The sequence below is a fragment of the Epinephelus moara genome, chromosome 18 (assembly GCF_006386435.1).
Source record: "Epinephelus moara isolate mb chromosome 18, YSFRI_EMoa_1.0, whole genome shotgun sequence".
Taxonomy (NCBI): domain Eukaryota; kingdom Metazoa; phylum Chordata; class Actinopteri; order Perciformes; family Serranidae; genus Epinephelus; species Epinephelus moara.
The window spans coordinates 7,152,608-7,173,626 of record NC_065523.1 but is presented as its reverse complement, the minus strand read 5'-3'; the positions used below and the strand labels follow the sequence as shown (position 1 = coordinate 7,173,626).

At 40.9% G+C, this 21,019-nt stretch overlaps 1 protein-coding gene across 1 annotated transcript in view; it reads right to left on the bottom strand.

Annotated features, from left to right (window-relative positions):
• The window catches only part of rogdi (rogdi atypical leucine zipper), a 21,181-nt gene extending 5,541 nt beyond the window's left edge, over window positions 1-15,640 (bottom strand). The window contains exons 1-10 of the mRNA XM_050069281.1: window positions 15,446-15,640; window positions 13,370-13,441; window positions 9,992-10,074; window positions 7,507-7,561; window positions 7,321-7,401; window positions 4,895-4,990; window positions 4,673-4,771; window positions 2,412-2,525; window positions 2,273-2,322; window positions 359-485 (exon numbers count right to left, since the gene is read on the bottom strand). Of these exons, the coding sequence (XP_049925238.1) occupies window positions 359-485; window positions 2,273-2,322; window positions 2,412-2,525; window positions 4,673-4,771; window positions 4,895-4,990; window positions 7,321-7,401; window positions 7,507-7,561; window positions 9,992-10,074; window positions 13,370-13,441; window positions 15,446-15,520 (852 nt within the window). The 5' untranslated portion in view covers window positions 15,521-15,640. The remainder of the gene's footprint in view (window positions 1-358; window positions 486-2,272; window positions 2,323-2,411; window positions 2,526-4,672; window positions 4,772-4,894; window positions 4,991-7,320; window positions 7,402-7,506; window positions 7,562-9,991; window positions 10,075-13,369; window positions 13,442-15,445) is intronic.
• Window positions 15,641-21,019: the final 5,379 nt, after the last annotated feature.

Sequence of the window (21,019 nt, the reverse complement as noted above, 5' to 3'; positions counted from 1 at the left end):
TATATATAAAAGCATAATTATAAGGCTACGAAAACCAAACAAATTTTATTTTATAGCGATTATACACTTATATAAACATATTAATGGGTAGAATATTCAGATTCAGATTCAGATTTGACAATAAACCATGCCAAATATTACACACTGGCCCTTTAAAGAATATTATTTAAAAAAGTATAAATTAAGAACAGGATTATATTCTAAATATAACTAAATGTCGTTTCAAGAGCCCCTAATTCACTTTCACAACTCTTTAGTTAATATAAAACTATTGATTTGGGCAGCAAGTTGTGTTACTTTAGGATTCATCAAGTTAAAAAATGTATGTTCAGAGTCATCTTCCAAGAGAGACACCCACCTTGTCTTTGAGCTGCTGACAGAGCTGCAGTGAGATGGTGAAGAATACCAGCGTATCATTGAGCCAAGGCACCACACACTCCACCTTGTGAACGTGGCTCACCTCAAAGCGGTTGTTGTTGAGCTCGCTGTGGAAGGAAAAGTGTTCACAGCAGACAGCAAAGATTAAAGGAACCTTAAAGATACACTGGCTAAATGTGGTACAGTGCCTGATAGAGCCCTGCAAGTGGCATAATTGGCAAAATTGTGCTTACTGTTACTAACCCTAAGTTATAGTTAATGGTTAAACAAGTAAAAGATAAATTGAGTTTTCAACATTTTAAAACGATTAGTGTGTTATTTTTGTTTTGTACAATTTTAGAGTCAAAAAAAGAAAAGGAGCACCATACAAAAGTTTAGGCACTCCAAGACATTTGAGCTCCCAGACAACGTTTACCTGGGTCTCAGACCATAATTAGCTTGTTAGGGCTATGGTATGTTCACAGTCATCATTAGGAAAGGCCAGGTGATGCAAATTTCAAAGCTTTATAACTACTCTGACTCCTGAAACCTTGTTCCAACAATCAGCAGCCATAGGCTCCTCTAAACAGCTGCCTAGCACTATGAAAACTAAAATAACTGATGCCCACAAAGTAGGAGAAGACTATATGCAGGTACCAAAGTGTTTTCAGCTCGCTGTTCCATCAGTTTGTAATGTAATTAGGAAATGGGAGTTAACAGGAACTGCAGAGGTCAATCTGAAGTCTAGAAGAACAAGAAAACTTTCTGACTGAGCTGCTCGTAGGATTTCTGGAAAGGCAAATGAAAACCTCTGTTTGACTGCAAAAGACCTGCAGGAAGATTGATCAGACTCTGGAGTGGTGGTGCACTGTTCTACTGTACAGCAATACCTCTACAAATATGACCTTCATGAAAGAGTCATCAGAAGAAAACCTTTCCTGTGTCCTCACCACAAAATTCAGCGTCACAACTTTGCAAAGGAACATTTAAACAAGTCGTATGCTTTTTAGAAACAAGTCCTGTGGACTGATGAAGTTAAAATATAACTTTTTAGACATAATGAGCAAAGGTATGTTTGGAGAAAAAAGGATTTCATAAAAAAAATGCCTGTCCAACTGTTAAAAACGGGGTTGGATGGATCATGCTTTGGACTTGTGTTGCAGTCAGTGGCACGGGAAATATTTCACAGGTAGAGGGTAGAATGTATTCAGTTAAATTCCATCACACCATCTGTAAACACGCTGAAGATTAAGAGAGGATGGCTTCTACAACAGGACAATGATTCTAAACACACCTCGAAATCCACAATGGACTACCTCAAGAGGAGCAAGCTAAAGGTTTTGCCATGGCCCTCACAGTCCCCTGACCTAAACATTATTAAAAATCTGTGGATAGACCTCAAAAGAGCAGTGCATGCACGACGGCCCAAGAATCTCACAGAGCTAGAAGCCTTTTGCAAGAAGAATGGGTGAAAATCCCCCAAACAAGAACTGAAAGACTCTTAGCTGCTTACAAGAAGCTGTGATACTTGCCACAGGGGGCGCTACCATGCATGGTGCCCAAACTTTTGCTTCTGGCCCTTTTCCTTTTTGGTTATTTTGAAACTGTAAAATCTTTAAATTAATAAGTAATCTTGCTTAAAATATTGATGAAATGTGTCTTTGTGCCTTTTGAAGGTAAGTTAATCTCCTACTTACCTAACTACAAGCAGTAAACGAAATTTTGACTGGGAGGGCCCAAACTTTTGCATGCCACTGTATTTCTTCATTTCTTTTCATTAACTATATATTGATATTTTTTAATGTGTTCACTGTGTATGATTAACTTAAATCTGTAGTCTGTGACTATGGAAGGAGGGAAAGAAAGAAAGAAAGAAAGAAAGAAAGAAAGAAAGAAAGAAAGAAAGAAGACTTACAACATGGCTCCAGGGTTGTGTAACACTGAGCTTCCAGCTGGTTTGAAATTCTGAAGAAGATGAGAGATAGAACATGACACATCAGTCACATGATGCTGTGTGAGGCTTCAGACACTGTTGCAGAGCCACAGCTTCTAACCTTGGTGGTGTTGGGAGGCAACACATGAAGCTGGTAGACAGTCAGGCACAGTTTGCTTAGGTTGATGTAGAAGTTCACCATCACATCCCCAGGCATGGGAGGAGTGAACATTTTCTGGGGATGGAAGGAGACAAACAGAGAGAGTAAACAGAGAAGGAAGAGGAACATGGAATAACACTATCAGACCTCATGATAAATTAACCCATATTGTCTTTGTGTGTGTGATGTACTTTGTCCAGAGTGCACTGACAAGTTTATTTTTCAACTATAAATTGTTCCCCTCACTAAAACTATATGGACAAGCTAATGTTTCACCCATGTGTGATAGGTGAACATGTGATTAATGAGCATCAAAGGGAAACCTTGCCAATTTTCAACCAGGTCTGTGTCACAGAGGTGTGGGAATGTGCGTAGATGAACAGTGTTTGGCTTTCCTCCATGCCTGCAGCGCTGCCCCTGCCATGAGCAAACATGTGACTGACGACACGAAGTACATCATTTCATCAATGACAAGTTTCCGTCACTTGGAGGAATCTGACAGGTGGACAGGCGGGGAGTTTGTGCATCTGCACTCACTCCCCACACCTTGGTGACACAGACCTTGTTGGAAATAAGCAAAGTTTCCCTTTAAACTGCTGCAGTACACTCTTCTGGTTTCAGCCTTTCTCCCAGATGTTAGAACCTGGCTGCAGGGACTCGCTCCCATTCAGACACTAGAGCATCGGCTAGGTCCAACACTGATGTTGGGTAATCAGAGGCCTGTACTTCGAAGCTGGATTTTGAGAAAGCAAGGGTTTTTATGAAGTTTATTCACTTTTTCACAGTGGAAACAGTTCACAACCTGTTAATACCCTGACCACTGAGCAATCAGATCACTGGAAAAAATGATCTGTGGACAAAAGTCCTGAGTGACAAGTAAAAACAAATTGACTTAACAAGGGCAGCATCTATGCACTCGACACAGTGGGTGGTGGTACATGTACCTTTAAACCTGGTTTGCAAGCTGCCAAAAAACACAGAGAAGAATAAGAACAACAACTGCAGCAGCACTCTGTCTAAAGGGCAAAGCATGTTGCAGTGTGGACGTCTTTACAGTTCCAGAGGAAGACGACAAGATTGTGCCAAGGGTCTAATCTCCGACTGCACGACATCCCACCAGCTCAACAAACTTCCTGCAGCTGTTAAACAGGTTAGACACAGCTCTGAAGGACCGTCTCCAGAGTGTTAGCACAGGCTAATTAGCAGCAGCAGCTTACATCCAACACCAAGGTTTTAAAAGGCTCGACTCTGTTGTTAAACTTATTAATAACCGCCATGTGATACTACACTTATATATATCCTCACCTGGCAACCCAGTCTGGAGCCCATCACTCTCTCTAGCTGCGTGTGTGTGTGTGTGAGAGACACAGCTGCTTGTTTGTCTGAGTTAAGTGTTAATGTGTGAGGTGAATCAATAGTGCATCGCCATTCTATTTGGTAGCTGTGGGCTATTCTATCCAGGGACGGTGAGACAGCGCCTGGATAGAATTTATAAAAATGCAGCGTGACAATATAAACTTTTCATACATCAGATGTAACGCGGACTTGCCGATGCCAACCCATTCATATGAGTCAGCTGCCTCTGTTTGTCTCTGTTTCTCACTACATCTCAGCCTTTCTTACCCTCAGGTGTACATAAACTACAGATTATAAACTTCTTTTTAAAATTCAAAAAAATGTAAAAAAGTCCACATCTGTGCATCCCTTCTTTACACATATTTCGTAATACCTATACAAATTTTTAGCCTTGGCTTACTTTTAAGATTTGGAAATTATTTCTAGTCTTCTCTGTTGTAAAATTATAGACTTAAGTTTACATTTCACTTTGATAAATATGACTTTTTGCTGTCCCTGAAGCATAACTTTCCCACAGATAATTATTATCACTGTTTCATCTCATATAACATAAAGTTGGCTACATCATTAATGGTTCTGATGATGTCGATTGTAATCAACAACCTCTTTCACACCCACTTGTGGCTGGATAGGAAACCCCAAAGTCAACTTCTTCAGTAACCAGAAATTCTTATCAAATATATTTGTTTTTGTAACAACTTTGTCAAAAAATATTGGCTGGTATCTACTTCATTATCAGATTTTATCAGAACACTTTCTGCCTCAAAGATCCATTGTTAGTCATACTCTGGTCCTCAGTGTGTTAAAGCAGTGTGTGTATCCTAAAGCAGTGTGTTAAAGCAGTGTGTGTATCCTATGTCCTGTACCATCAGACCACTGGTGGCCAGCTCGGGCAGCGTCATGGAGGCCGGTGTAGTGAGGCGGTTTCGTGCTCTTGTCAGCTGGAGCATCACTGCATCCATGAGCTACGCCAGAAATAGAAACATGAAGCTGGTATCAATGACACAGCAAGCTACTGCGATGACATCCATGTTCAGCTCTGTACTAAAAGGAACAGGGCATGGATGCCATGAAGAGACAGGACCTACCTTATTAACCTCAGCCCCTGTCTTGAAGTGGTAGCTCTCATCACGGCTGCTCAGGAGCTGTAGGGCCTGGTTCACATGGTTCCTGGCATCCTGAATCTGATGGAAGAATAAAGACAAGAGAACGGTGGCACTGTGAGAAGGATAAGTAAGGCAGAATTAAGTACAATTTGCATAAAAAAATTAACATTTTATATTTACAGCCAAGACAAGAAGGCAAGCCAGACATATTAGACATCAGACATCAGCGTTGGCATTTCTATGGAAACCCAGTATTCATGTTAAAAGGATAGTCCGGATTTTCAAAAAATTCAGTCCATTTTCAAAAAAGGGGTCCCTGTATGACCAAAATAAGAGCTGCATCCACGAGCTCAGCGTAAAGTCAAACATGTTATCAGTGGGTGTTGGCCTGGTGTGTCCTTCATGGACAGGATCTTGAGGCGCAGCCGGGGGGAGGAAAGGATCCAGTTTGGGGATTTCAGAATTGCATCTCTGCTTTTTGCAGATGATGTGGTTCTGTTGGCTTCAACACACCGTGACCGTGATAGGTGGTTTGGCGCAGCATCTGCAGGGATGCAGGCACTACAGCAGATCATCATGGTGAAGAGGGAGCCAAGCTGGAAGGCAAAGCTTTCAATTTACTGGTTCATCTATGTCCCAACCTTCACCTATGGCCATGAGCTTTGGGTAGTGACCAAAAGAATGAGATCACGGATACAAGCGGCCGAAATGAGTTGCTTGGCCTGCTGCCTCCGTGACCTGGCCCCGGATAAGTGGATAAAAATAGACGGATGGATGGATGGTTGTATGGGATACTTGTCTATAGTCAGTGTATTACATACAGTAGATGGCAGTGGGCACACCCCCAGTTTGGAGAATGTACTGCTGTGAAGAGGTCAGCAACAAAACATATTTTGGCCACAATATCAGTCTAAGTGTTAGCTTACGCTATCACGTGCACGAGCCTCTCATACATGACTAGATACGCACTTCCTCCTGCACAGTGATATGATTGGTAGGTACGGTTCAGCCGAAAATAGTTCCAAGAAATTATCTGCTTTGTGGGCTTCAACAAACAAAATAGGCTGTAAAATCAAATGCAACTTTCAATGGAGAATTATTATTTTAAAGTAAGATTTTTGCAAAAACAACACATTGTAGGTAGGGGTGTAACGATCAATCGATCTGGATCAATATACCAATTCTTTGATCAACACTCCAGTATCGTTGATGCAAAGTGAAAACATCAATCTGTATCGTCATCTTTAAGATACAATTTTATTTTAATAGTTGTGTCACTGTCAAACAGCGGCAGCCAGATGCCAAGATGCCAAGAAGCCAAGAGAAAGACGATGAGGATAACGATATTTACTCAGGAATAAATCAGCAGTGTGGCAATACTGTTGTTTTCAGAGAAAAAAGGGGTCAACAGACAGAGCACATACTGTACATAGACAATGCCCTTATGATAAAAATAAAAAAAAGATGTAAAATTACCTGCCTGGATGGGCATCTCTCTATGCTATCGTCTCACTAGAGTAACATTAGCTGCTATGTTTTAACAATGTCGGGCTGAAAAATGTGCATGCAGGCTGAAATTCAAACTTGCTGTTCTGTTGGGAGATGACTTAGAAGTGACTTAAACCAACAGTGACTGAGAAAAAGTACACATAATACATGCAATTTATTAAGTTATGAACGGAGGAAAGTCTACTAGCCGCTAGGCTAATTTATGCAATGTAAACATGCTGAGCTAATAATGGGTGACTAGCAAAGATAGCTATTATATCTATGAACCCTGACAGTTATAACTGAGCTGAATTTGATATTTCTGTTAAATGATGTTGCTGTTAATCCATGTTTTATGGCTGTTGGAAGAAGTTTGCCTTCAGGGTTTTAAGCCAGATAGACCTGAGGTTTTATGAAAGAGAATGGTTTGAGTTCAAATTAAAACATTTCTTCCAGAAACGACTTTCTGGAAGAAAGCCCTGAAGGTTAACTTATCCCATGAGCTGTTTTATGTGTGTTAGTGAAGTCAGTATAAAGTAAATTTTGCCAAAAGCATTAAACAAAGGGGTGGCAGCCTCTTCTGTAATCAGTTATGTTAAATGGGCAGATGATATTGTCTCATATCAATCGCAGGCCCCTGAATCGCATCGTATCGAAATCATATTGTGGCAGACTTTGTAATATTGACAAATATTGTACCGTTGTCCAAAGAATTGACATGATATTGTATCATGATGAAACCAATGATTTATACATTTTAGTCTTTATATAGTTTTACACTGTCAAATGTTCATTGTAGTAGACAAAAAGTGGAAAAACTCCTTATGGGTGGAAAAAAACTGACAACCCTCATAGCTACAACCAAACCTCACTGTTATGCCTCCATTGTTCTGGAAGCATTACATACTAACACACTGTACCTGCTGCAGTTTCCACTGCTTGTCCTCTCTGAACTGAAAGTGCAACACTTGGCTGCTCTTTGCAACCTTCAGGTTTATGTCCTGTTAAAAAAAGCAAAACATTATCAAGGGACGGATTTATGGTAAATGAGTGTTTCAGTTTCTCATAAGGAGAACACAGCCTCAGTGAGAACTAGACAAACTCACCGCCTGAGTCAGAGCCTCTCCCTGCAGAGTCAGCACCCCTTTCACTTGATCCATGCTGCAAAACAACACATCACATTTTTATTACACATCGCCAGAAGAACAATAGCTAAAAACAGATAATGGCAAGGGAAGTTTATAGTGTGTGAGGGAGGGCACCCACTCTGAAAGATTACAACATGAAGGAAATGACAAACCCAGTCATTCACTGAGCATCTGACAGCCACTTCCCCTACAGGAAAGCATTGTTATGTAACAGACATGACCTCCTGATAACGCTACTGACTAGCTAACCATTGTATTTTATACATTAAGGCCACAGTAACTGCACAGTTGCATCTCAAAAATTAAAATATCATGGAAAAGTTCTATTTTCTATTATTCAATTTACATAGGGAAGATTTCATATATGCTAGATTCATTACACATAAAGTGAAATATTTCAAACCTTTTTCTTGTTTTAATTTTGATGATTATGGCTGGCAGCACATGAAAATCAAAAATCCAGTTTCTCAAAAGTTTAGAATATTACATAAAACCAATCAAAAAAAGGATTTATAATACAAAAGTGTCGACCCTCTGAAAAGTACATTCATTTATGCACTCAACACTTGGTCGGGACTCCTTTTGCACAAATTACTGCATCAATGCGGCATGGAGATGATCAGCCTGTGGCACTGCTGAGGGGTTATGGAAGCCCATGTTGCCTTGGTAGCTGCCTTCAGCTCATCTCTATTGTTGGGTCTGGTGTCTCATCTTCCTCTTGGCAATACCCCATAGATTGTCTATAGGGTTTAGGTCAGGCGAGTCAGCTGGCCAATCAAGCACTGTAACACCATGGTCAGCAAGCCAGTTACTAGTAGTTTTGGCACTGTGGCCAGGTGTCAAGTCCTACTGGAAAAGGAAATCAGCATCTCCATAAAGCTTGTCAGCAGACGGAAGCATGACGTGGTCTCTAATCTCATGGTAGACGGCTGCGTTGACTTAAGACTTGATAAAACACAGTGGACCAACACCACCAGATGACATGGCACCCAAAATCATCACTGACTGTGGAAACTTCACACTGGACATCAAGAAACATAAGCCCCACTGCCAGATTTTCTGTGAATGTTGGACCGTTTTGCCGGCAAGCTGCGAGCGTTTAGATACACAGAGCCGGATTGGTGAGTTGATCCGAGGTGCCCAATTTTCCACCTCGTGGGGTAGTCATATTGGCGGAACCCTTTTAGTTTAAAAAGACAGAGGCGGCCTTCAGCAACGGGAGGGGCTGTTGAAGACTTGTGGGAGGAGCTGTTGATGACGCCACACGTGCGAGCCACTGGCGGTGGATAAACAGGAAGCAGCTGATAGCAGGAATGAGCAGCTAGTAGCAAACCACAAACCTGACAGACACTGTAAAGATGAGCAACTGGGGAGACAAGGAATTGCGCGCCCTCCTTGCCCTCGCAAATGAAGAGGCCATTAACCGTCAGATGACGGGGACGGTGAAGAGCGGGCCAACTTATGAGAGAATCGCGGAAGGTCTGACTAGCCGCGGCTTCCCTCCCACGTCACTGTTTACGTCACACGCTGAACTACACGTTTTGTTCATTGCTCATGCCCCCCATTGCCCCGGAAAAGGTGCATTCTGTATAAACAAAAGTAGGAAGGCGGCATTTTGCCACACTCCCTGATTTCGTTTTTATACTGCCAATGCTGAAAAACGACTGATTGGGCTTTCCTGCAAATTTGCACAATTCCTATCTAAAAAGGGCTATGGATCTGTGCCTCCCTACTCCTCCTCTATACTCTGGAACCTTGATTTCCAAATGAAATACAAAATATATATTTATCTGAAAAGAAGACCTCGGGCCACTGATCAACGGTCCAGTTCTTTTTTTCCCTTAGCCCAGGTAAGATACTTCTGACATTGTCTCTGGTTCAGAAGTGGCTTGACACTACCAGTACAACTCTTGTTGCTCCTTTCCTGGACACGTTTGTGCGTGGTGGCTCTTGAGCCTTAGTCCATTCCTTATATAGCTCCCCCAAGTTCTTGAATCGGCTTTGCATGACAATCCTCTAAAGGCTACGGTCACCCCTGTTGCTTGTGCACCTTTTCCTACCATACATTTCCCTTCCAGTCAGCTTTTCATGAATATGCTTTGATACAGCACTATGCGAACAGCCAGCCCTTTCAGCAATGGCCTTCTGTGGCTTACCACAGTCAGTGAGTGTCTTCTGGATAAGTGTTAAGTCAGCAGTCATCCGCATGATTGTGATTCTGTGTACTGAACCAGACTGAGAGCTTAATGGCTCAGGAAACCTTTGCAGGTGTTTGAGTTTGTGTGAATCTGGAGTTCATACAATTTTCACTTTATGAAATAACTGACGTGAAATTTTAAACCTTTTCACATTATTCTATTTTTTTGAGATGTACCTGTACACCATAAAGAGCTACACTTATACAGTTACACTTATAATAAAATAATCAGAGGTGGAGTATTACGTTGAGCTGCCGAGGATGAAGTTTTCCTGTTTGAGCTGACTCTCCAGGCCTGGCGTCGGCATGGAGAAACGTCTAGATGCCTCCTGTTGATGGCAGAGCAAACTTACTATTAGATTGGATTAGCAATTCTACAGACTGAATGTTTCTAATCTATAATTCTGTAAACCAATTACAACTGTTTAACACCTACTGACAATTGACTGGGTCAATGCAATATCATTTATCAACTTCCTCTGGTTTCATACACTCTTAGAAATAAGGGTTCTAAAAGGTTCTTGCTGAAGGACTGTGACTCTATACAGAACCACTGGCTTTGAAAATAACTTTTTTTGAAGAAAGAGTTCTTCAAAGGTTCTTTGAGTTTCCTTGTTATCCTAAGAACTCTCTTTGGAGCAAAGACTTCTTTCAGGATTTTTGAAAGTGTGGGGCTAAAAGTATCTCACTCTCAAATATTCAAATGTTTCCCATGTACCAAATGGTACTTTTAAGTGTAGGTGTATCTGGAATCCCCTTAATCAATTATTTTTTATGCCACACAATATCACATGGTCTGCTGAAATTCTTTTGGTCTTCCAGGTACCCAGTACTTGGCATTTTGTATTCCCCCTTGTAATGCCTCCTTTGGTAAGTATCACAGCTTCTAAATGTTTTTTGTAGCCAGCTAAGAGTCTTTTTTTCGTTTGGGGGAGATTATTGGGCCATATAGCATGCACTGTTCTTCTGAGGTCTATTACAGATTATTAATGATGTTAACGTCGGGGGAATGTGAGGGCCATGGCAAAACCTTACGCTTGCGCCTCTTGAGGTAGTCCATTGTGGATTTCAAGGTGTATTTGGGATCATTGTCCTGTTATAGAAGCCATCCTCTCTTCTTAAGCTTTTTTTTTACAGATGGTGTGATGTTTGCTTCCAAAATTTGCTGGAATTTAACTGAATCCATTCTGTCCTCTACCCATGAAATGTTCCCCATGCCACTGACTGCAACACAACCTCAAAGAACTATCGAACTACCACCATGTTTAACATTTGAACAGGTGGTCTTTTAATGAAATTCTGCACCCTTTTTTTCTCCAAACATACCTTTGCTTATTGCATCCAGAAAGTTCTATTTTAACTTCATCAGTCCACAGGACTTGTTTCCAAAATATCAGGCTTGTTTAAATGTTCCTTTGCAAAGTTGTGAAGCTGAATTTGCGGTGAGGACACAGGAAAGGTTTTCTTCTGATGACGCTTCCATGAAAGTCATATTTGTACAGGTTTCACTGCATAGTAGAACAGTGCACCACTACTCCAGAGTCTGATTAATCTTCCTGCAGGTATTTTGCAGTCAAACAGGGTTTCAGGAGTCAGAGTATTTATAAAGCTTTGAAATTTGCATCACCTGGCCTTTCCTACGATGATTGTGAACAAACCATAGCCCTAACAAGCTAATTATGGTCTGAGACCCTGATAAAACTTGTCTGAGAGCTCAAATTGCTGGGGTGCCTAAACTTTTGCATGGTGCTCCTTTTCTTTTTTCCACTCTAAAATTGTACAAAACAAAAATAATACTCTTATCTTGCTTACCTTGTTGAAAAGCATGTTTCACTTTAACTTCATGCCTTTTGGAAATCAGTTCATCTTCTACTTACTTAACTACTCACAGTAAATGAAATTTTGATCAGGGCCCAAACTTTTGCATGCCACTATATCATAGAAGGGTTCTCTGTATAATCTCTCAAAGGGGGTTCTGCATCAAACCTGACACAAATGGTTCATCTATACCCCTTTTCCATCCAATTAGCTCTGGTTCTTGAACTGTTTTCATTCACAAGTTTCGGAACTTTGGTGATATCTAACCAACCGGCACGTTTCTATCAGTTTTGCATGGAACCATTGTAATTGAGGACATGTTATCAATGGAGGGCAAACATTTATTAACTGTGAACTTTTGTCCTGTTAGTACGTATATTTATTTTTACCCAAAAAACATGCATGGACCAACTATATCAATGAGACTACTGCACCCTCTACTGCACCCTCTTTTTTGTCTAGAGATTTCTCACTTCTCCATCCTCTCTTTCCAACCTGTAAAATATGACACACCCACTGACCTGCTATTTTTCAGTTTCAGGTAAGAACCAACTTTTGGGGTTCTGAACCAATTTATTTTCTGTCAAAATGCTCCGAATGGTTCAAAATCATGTGCGAGAACTGTAACAGAACCAGTTCCATGTTGGTGGAAAAGGGATAAAAGTGTTTTGGGTGGAACCATTACAGAAGGGTCCTCTGTAGAGCCTGGCATTGAGGGTTCTGTGTCAAACCTTTTTCAGATGGCTCTAGGTATATCCCTTTATGTTGGGTTCTGAGTAGAACCCACTGACTGTATAAATGGACATGACAGCTCCCCAAAAGTAAAGCCAAAACATCTGGCTTGCCCTCTGGTGGTTGGCTAAACTATAGATCATAAACCCCGCTCCTTCCATATTAGCGGATTGGGTATGGGCCAAACTAAAATGTATAATAATACTAATAATAATACTTCTTATCATGCTGCTGTTCCTTTAAGTGTTTGTTTTTCTGATAAGGTTTGGTTTCTGATTAGTTATTTGGGTGCTTGATGTCATGATTGAAAGCTTAAGATCAGTGGCGCTGCTCGGAATTGGTCAGGTGTATTGGCAGAAACTCCATATTGCGGAAATCACTACTGCACAGACTCTGGCTTCAAATGATGTCACCAGTGGTGTAGTGGTAGTTGATGAGGTGGGTGTACTACTCAGTAGATAGGTAGGTTACTGATGAGGAAGTGGGCATACTCTCCTATATATTACAATGGCTTTTTAGCTGATAGGTGGGTATACTGTAACTGGATAGAAAAAGAAGTGGGTATACCCTGTGTACCCGAGTATACCCTCCACTACACCACTGGATGTCACCAGTGCAAGATGGCAGCAGCTGTATCTGGGATATTTTGACTTAATTTTTGTACAGTGGGGGGAAGTGGAGATACGTTGTCCATCTTTGTATATAGTCTAATGGTAGAACCCTCCAAAAGGGTTCAAGGTGGCACCTTTATAAAAGATTTTACCAGGAACCAAACAAGGTTCTCCTATGGGGACAAGCCAAAGAGCCCTATATGGTTTTAGTAAGCGCATTTATTTCTAAGAGTGTATGATGATGATAAGCTCATCGTCTTTTTGTTATAAATGTTAAGTCTTCAAGCTAAGACTTAATAAGGACGTACAGATGATATTATAACTACTGTTTTCAAAGGCTGAGTTGTACTAACCATTACAAATAAATAGATCTTCATGTGTAGAATTGGCAGAATGACCCTTTAATAGTGTGATATAGATTTCAGTCCTAAATACAGCATATACATGAAGGCTTAACTTTTACCTTGAGGACATCCTGGAGCTGCTTTAGGACAGCATGCACCTCTTCTTTAAGCAGCCAGTTGAACTCCTCCTCCTACCAAAAGGTTTCAGTAAACATTAAACTCGTACAGGAAAATGAGGTGGGACAATAAGCAACATTAATTACAATACATCAGTGGACAACTTCCGTTCTTCCTTTTCTATGTTGGTCAACTCTAAAAGTCTTCTGTCTTTATCAAAGGCAGTTGAGGGCTAAAAGTACCTGAGAGTCTACCTGGACAACAGAGTGAACTGGGCTTGTAACACTGAGACCAAGAAGACTCAGAGCTGACTGCACTCTCTGAGGGGGTTCTAGTTGTTCAACATGTGCAGTAGCATGCTGAAGACATATAACTCAGGAAGGCTTTCTGATGAGCTTATCCTGGGGCTGGATGAATACAGGAGCAGCTACAGACTGACACCACCAAGATGTTCCACTGAACACCACAGGAAATCTTTCTTTAGTCTGTATGCCATCTCCCTCACTGCTGGACACGGACATTAACACTATTATGCAATGTTATCATAAGGTCAAAACTCAACCCGTGGGATTGTATGAGGTACTTATCCATAGTCACTGTATTACCAGTAGTAAATGTCAGTCAGCACACCCCCAGTTTGGAAAAGCAGACAGGAGTCTGACATGGAAGCTAAGCAATGTACTGCTGCGAATGTGAAAGCTAAAAACTTGTGAAAAGAAGAATGTTGTAATGATATTTCAAAATAATGAGGTTAGTTTTAACTATGTAAAGGAATATTTCACAATCATGTCGTTAGACATTTCACCTTCTTAAGTCTTAAATATTACTTTTATTGAGCACTTTGGGTCTTCGTGAGTTAATGTACTTTGATGTCATGTAACACTTGGGATCTAGCATTTTTCCAGCCTATTTACTTTAAGTCATGTCAGCTTTTGATCACTAATAACCATTTTCCAAGGCATAACATAATGCTTTTGATGGCTTACTGGGATTTTCAGTGCTACTCAGCAGCCACTGGTCTTTATTTAGTCATGTCATTACAGTAGAACATTTCAGATTTCAGAGGCTTAGCTTGGAATGTATCCACCACAGTTGATCACAGTGATCATGTTTGATTATCACAGTCAAAGCCATAGCCATGAAGTCAACACTGGGAAGGACCAAATCTGCTGGGGGATCTGTCCCCCCACAAAAGAGATTCAAATTTTGAAATTTCGTTTCTTGCTATATTACATTATTCATCATAAGCAAGCACAGCTATAGATTATACAAATATGCAACAAATGAAAACTACTGTCTACAAAATTACACACTCATTGCAACAAAAAAGACTGACACTGTACTCTGCCTGACAAATGACATTAATGGCTAGTTCTGATTTTTTAAAGTGGGGTTATAGTCAGTGTATTACATGCAGTCAGACCCCAGTTTGGAAAAGCAGGTTGAAGTCTGCGATCATGTTTAATAAACACAGTGATCATGTCTGATCGTCACAATGATCACGTTTGATCGTCACAGTGATCATGTAACAGTGATCATGTCATAGTGATCATGTTTGATCAACACAGTGATCATGTTGACTATAGTTTTGTTAAAATTAGACTACTGTGTGCGATTTGCAGCAAATGGTAGGAAACACGCAAACACAGGCCCTTAGGGCAAACAGTGACTGCACATACAGTGGACTTTGAATGAAAAGCATCGAGAAACTGAGTTCAGTTGGTAGTCGGTTACTTGATAAACTGTTACGGTCATTTCACGGTAACTAGTTCATCCGCTGTTCCCAAGTGTTATCATACAACAGGCCCATTGTCACATCATCACAGAATGACTGTGACAGCGCGAGCCCTGGCTACAGCACCTGCATTGTAGCGCGCGGATGCTACTGCCCCTGTCCACGACCAGCGACTACACAAACAGCTAACGTCACGTTACACACGTCCTGCTATAGCTACAGTCGTTTAAAGCATTAATTACAAATGCCAACACGTTATGTTAACCGACGGGTCAGACAGTAAAGCAGCTAGCCGCACAGCCCAACAGCAGTGTGTTTTCCAGCCTGCTCTCAAATAGCTTACCAACACAGCTCTCTCCACTTGACTGGCAGCCGACATCTTGGGCAGCTCGGACAGAGATCTCTGCGGGTTGAGCATTTTGTGCAGAACACAACAGAACAGGTTCGTTTAACACGTTAACACACTGTCCTCTGCTCAGGATAAAGGGCTCACACTACCTACTCGATTAGCAAGGATCTGCTGCCTTCATGTGCTGTCGGAAATAACGCAAGCGCTCACATGAACGACCCTGATCAGCGACAGATACATATTAAAAAATGTCCTTTTGGATCAAGATACAAGCTTCTGTCGTATATAAACAGCAAGTAATGGGGTTTTTTTGGGTTTCTTTTTAGCTATGTATGGTTTAGTCTTTGATTTCAAATATTCATTTTGCTGCACGTACAACTTCACCTCTTTATTCTGCCACTGGGGCAAACAGCAATCGCGTGCTGCTCGTCGTTTTAAGAAACATCCGCAATGAAATCATGTTGGTTGATGCATATTTTTAGTCATTCAGACCAAACCACTACAATTAAGGGAATGCGTTTTGCTTTTTACGAGAACCACCTAAATGCAGCATTAGGATGGTCACACATTCACTATTACTGTGGCCCCGCCCACTAGTCCTTATTTGGGAATACAATATCCGTCCCGCGTCACAAAGGTGACATGGAAAATGTAAACATACACTCTGATTTCCACCTGAGACAGACCTGTTCTAATATTGTAAAAGAGACCAGAAATACTCTGTAAACTATTCTGCGAGGAAAACTGTAACAGGCTACCTGTAGTCTAATGTCCTAAAATTCAAAATGTGAAAAAAATTGTGGATAAAACTTTTTGTTCCAGTCTTTGAGGGCCCAGCCACTGCCAATGCTGGGGCCCTGAGTACTTGGTTCCACTATTCCCCTAATTATAATGACCCCGGTCGTGGTTGATAATCTGTCAGCTGTCACAGACATGAAGTTAAAGGTCCAGTATGTAGGATTTAGGGGGATACTTTGACAGAAATGGAATATAATATAATGAGAATGTTGTCTTTAGTGAATAATCACCTGAAAATAAGAATTGTTGCATTTTCAACACCTTAGATAATATGCCTGTGTTCAAAGAAGAACTCTCATTAAATTAAAAACAGTGTAATTTGCCATATATGCCCCTCACAAACACAAACCCATCTCCATCAAGTTGTTTTCCTTTATTTTTAAGAATAATCAATAGCATCTACAGCAAAATGATATGCTTATTCTATAACTATACATCAACAATTCTATATATTGTTTGTTATATACAGATATGCAGTGATGATTGCTGTATGTATGTTGATGTTATCCAATGTCAAGTCTCTGATCATATGACGAGACGACGTGTGCATGATAGCGTACACTGGGGTCCTTCGTAACTACCTTATGCCATTGGAATGAGACGTTTATCTACAAAGTGAGCAGGTCCTCGTCTACGGAGATCACCATGTTGCACGCCATATTTCTACAGTAGCCCTGACTAGATAAACACTGGCTCTAGACAGGGACATTCACATTTTTATGTTTTTGCATCAGCCACCAGAGTTAGAAGCCACTCCACAACAAGCAGTGTCAGGAAAGCACTTTCTTTTTTAACGTGAAACTGCTGTAATCAGTGGTTTTACTGGTTTAAATCACTCATTACATTTACATGCACAGTTAAGTGGAGCTATGGTTACGATTGGTGATGATATGCCCCCTTTCAGCTTGTTAGTATTGGACCTTTTTCCAGATGACCTATTACATCACAGACCAACAATCAAAAGAAGCTAGCTATGCAACTTTACAGCTCTGTACATTTTGTACGTCCTGTATGCTTTACTTTTTCTTTTGCTTCACTTCTTCTGTTACGCATTTATTTTATTTATGTATTTTAAAAGTTTGGTTTTACTTGGACTAACACAACAAATTGATTTTTCCTGTCATGTAAACGTACTGAGTGTGTCCCTTTGATTTGGAGTCAGAGACCTCTGCGGAAAATTCAGCTCCTGGTTAAAACCTCCTGAACAAAGAACAAAGAAAGAATTCTAACCGAGAAACGCTTCAGCTGGTTGCCATCTGCAGTCCTTACTGCTTGACAACACTAAATCTCCCTGAATCTCACACACTGTTCTTATGATACCAATTTGATCACTGTCAGTATTTTTTTATGACTAGTAGGCTACATTAAAAACAGGAGGTATTTCTAATGAACCTTTGTACTAAAAAGTGGATCTGTGACATTTTTACCACCATTGCAGGATTGTGTGTGCAAAACTGTCAGTTTACTGGTCCACCTGCATTCCAAACCTCACCTATGGTCATTAGCTTTGGTTATTGACCAAAAGAATGAGGTCATGGATACAAGCAGCCGAAATGAGTTTCCTCCAAAGGGTGGCTGGGCTCCTTAGGGTAAGGAGCTCGGACATCGGGAGGGAGCCCGGAGTAGAGCCACTACTCCTTCACGTTGAAAGGGGTCAGTTGAGGTGGTTCGGGCATCTGATCAGGATTCCTCCTGGGCGCCTCCCGTTAGAGGTGTTCCAGGCACGTCTCACTGGTAGGATGCCCCGGGGCAGACCCATGGAGGGATTACATATCTTGTCTGGCCTGAGAACGCCTCGGGATCCCCCAGGAGGAGCTGGAAAGAGTTGCTGGGGAGAGGACCATCTGGAATACACCTTCAGATAAGTGGTTGATAATGGATGGATGGATGGATGGATGGATGGATGGATGTGGTTCAGTTTTAAAAGGGTGATAAAGTAAATTACAATTGCACTCCAGAAAAGCTGGGTACTTCAAAGAGATGTTGGTCAAAATCAAAGCAGCAGGGGGTAACATATCCTGGCTTTTAGTCCTTAGTAGTAAATCCTTCATCTGCTTTGATACAACTTGAAGGCATATTTCTTGAACCCTCCCTCCCTGCCTGGTAAATGGCAACATATTTTAAGCTCCACACCTCCAGTTTGTAACTCAGGCTGATGACATCATCAGGGTTATTTTCTCAGGCTTGATAAGGACCCTCCAGAGCCACAGAGGACATCATGCTACTGTCTTGACAGTAGCATACCATGTGAAGTAAACCAATCTTCATGTAAAAAAAAACAGTGGAAAGCTCATGTTCATGCAGGTGATGTAATGGGTTTACTGTAGGCACAGTGATGTGCGGCAGGATTTACGGCATATCTTAAGTCTGCATTCCTCCAAACATATGAGTTCTTACCTTCATGTGAGAAGGCCTCACCTCAAAGTGGCTGGTGGAAAATAGAGCCTTTTTTCCTTCTTCAGGGGCTGGATCCTTCAAAGTCCACAGTGCTAGGTCAAGTGCATCATAATGAGCTGCCAAGGCCTATCACATTTACAGTAATAAATCTCACACCTCAATGGATAAAGCTGATGGGCAGCCTATGCATTTTAACCTCTATGAACAAGTACCATGAAAAAGACGTCTCCAATGTCATTACCATGAATTCGTCAGTACAACCGACCAACCTCACAACCACAGACTGTGTAACCACGCCAGCTCAGCGCCAGCTCAGCACCACCACATCCGGCGTCTTCACCTGCAAGATCATCTGAGACCAGCCACCCCAACAGTGGTTGCAACAATTGGTTTACATTACTTAAAATTTTTCACACAATCAGAAACCATGTCAGGGAAGCTCATCTGCATGCTCACTGTCCTCACCAGGGTCTTGACCTGACAGTAGTTTGTTACTGTAACCGAATTATATGGTTGTGAGGTCGGTTGGATGTACTGCCAAATTCACAGACACAGCATTGGAGACATCTTATGTTGGTGAAATGAACATTCAGTTTACGGGCAACAGCTCTGGTTGGCATTGCTGTAGGGACATCTGTGGCATTGTGCTGTGTGATCAAACTGCACATTTTAGAGTGGCCTTTTATTGTGACCATCCCAAGGCACACCTGTGTAGTAGTGATGCCGTTTAATCAGCATTTTGATATGTCACACCTGCCAGGTGGATGGATTATGCTGAAAATAGACTCACAAGTCAGTCTTTAGACGAAGGCGGAGATCTCTGAAATTTGTGCTCAAAATCAGAGAAAGGTATCTATTGAGTGCATATGAAATTCTAAGATCTTCAACTTGTGAAAAATGGAAGCTAAAACATAAGTGTTGGGTTTAAATTTTTCTTTAGGGTCAAAGTCCTGCACTTCAGCTTTAATGTAACAAAATGATAAACAGACTGCATTTATGCAGCATTTTCTACCTTAATGGACAAAGTACTTTTCAATTTCTCTCTCTCTCTCTCTCACACACACACTCACTCACACACACACACCGGGCAGGATTGATAATTACCAACTGTTCCTCCTGAGCCACAGCTGCCATTCTAACTTGATCAGTTATTAAACATGCACATGTCAGTAATCAGGAGAGGATTTATTAAACAGCACAAAAGTCTTGATATTTCCACATGTACACAAAATCATAAATATCCCCCAAAACCAAAGTTACACCCTCCTTCCTTTAACGGGATCCAAGTCATTTCAATGCGATAATAAGCCAGATTATACAAACCACATATTAATAAACCATTTACACTTGAACTGAACAATCTACATTATTAAGAAACAAAGATGTTAGACAGTTGCTCTGTAGAATCAAAACCAAAATGAGTCATTTTCAGTAATCCTGGTTATTGTAGATATAAAAGAAACCCTACGCAACCTAATGTGCTATTTACATCTGTCTTCTAAAAACTGTTCTTTATACTAGAGTGTGGAAGGGGCAGCTAAATCAAAAACCTTTCGCATCATTTGTTAAACAAACAGAAAGTCTTTCAAAACAGGATGCTGGATTCTTTACATGAAACATAATGATTCAGTTTTATGAGTAATGTATTAATTTACAGTTTACACTGATCTAAACCAAGGGCCTTAAAAAAAACACCATGAGCTCCTTTTTCCTGCAAGGAAGCCATTAAAATTTCTAATGGTGCACTCTTTCCTGCTTTCTCTAGATTCATGTCATACTGTATGGGTTATAGTGGAGGAACAGCAGGGCTTGCTGCTAGTTTGCTCGTTTTCTATCAGTCACATCTCGCATGGTGATGTGCTCCTTCTTATGAGGATAGAAATTTGCTGTCATTTTTACCATCTCGATCCCTATTACTTCACCTACTTCCTGACACCATGTGGGATAGACACGAGCCCAAAAATAAAACCTACATTCCAAAAACGTATTCTGCAAATTTTCTAACAGACATCAGTAAGCTGTTATTTCATGCACCACTTTTAGCAGAATGAAGAGCGCTCTAACACCCAACAGATTAAAGCCGTCTTGTCTTCAGAAATCCGACAGATACAGTTTTAGTACTCAGCTGTTTTACCTCCTCGGGTATTGAACACCTCTGGTTGAGTATGCAACATATACATATGTTACATATGTTGGACACTGTCATTTGCAGCTGCACACTTGTGTAGAGTATGTGTAAGGCTACGTAGTAGAGGTCTTCCCAGGGCCAAAATTCTGAGCCAAATCCAAAATGGACTCATAAAATCTACCCTAACAAGAAGAAATGTATTTAAAAAGTGAATGTGGGTCAATGTGTTGATTCCAGAATAAAGA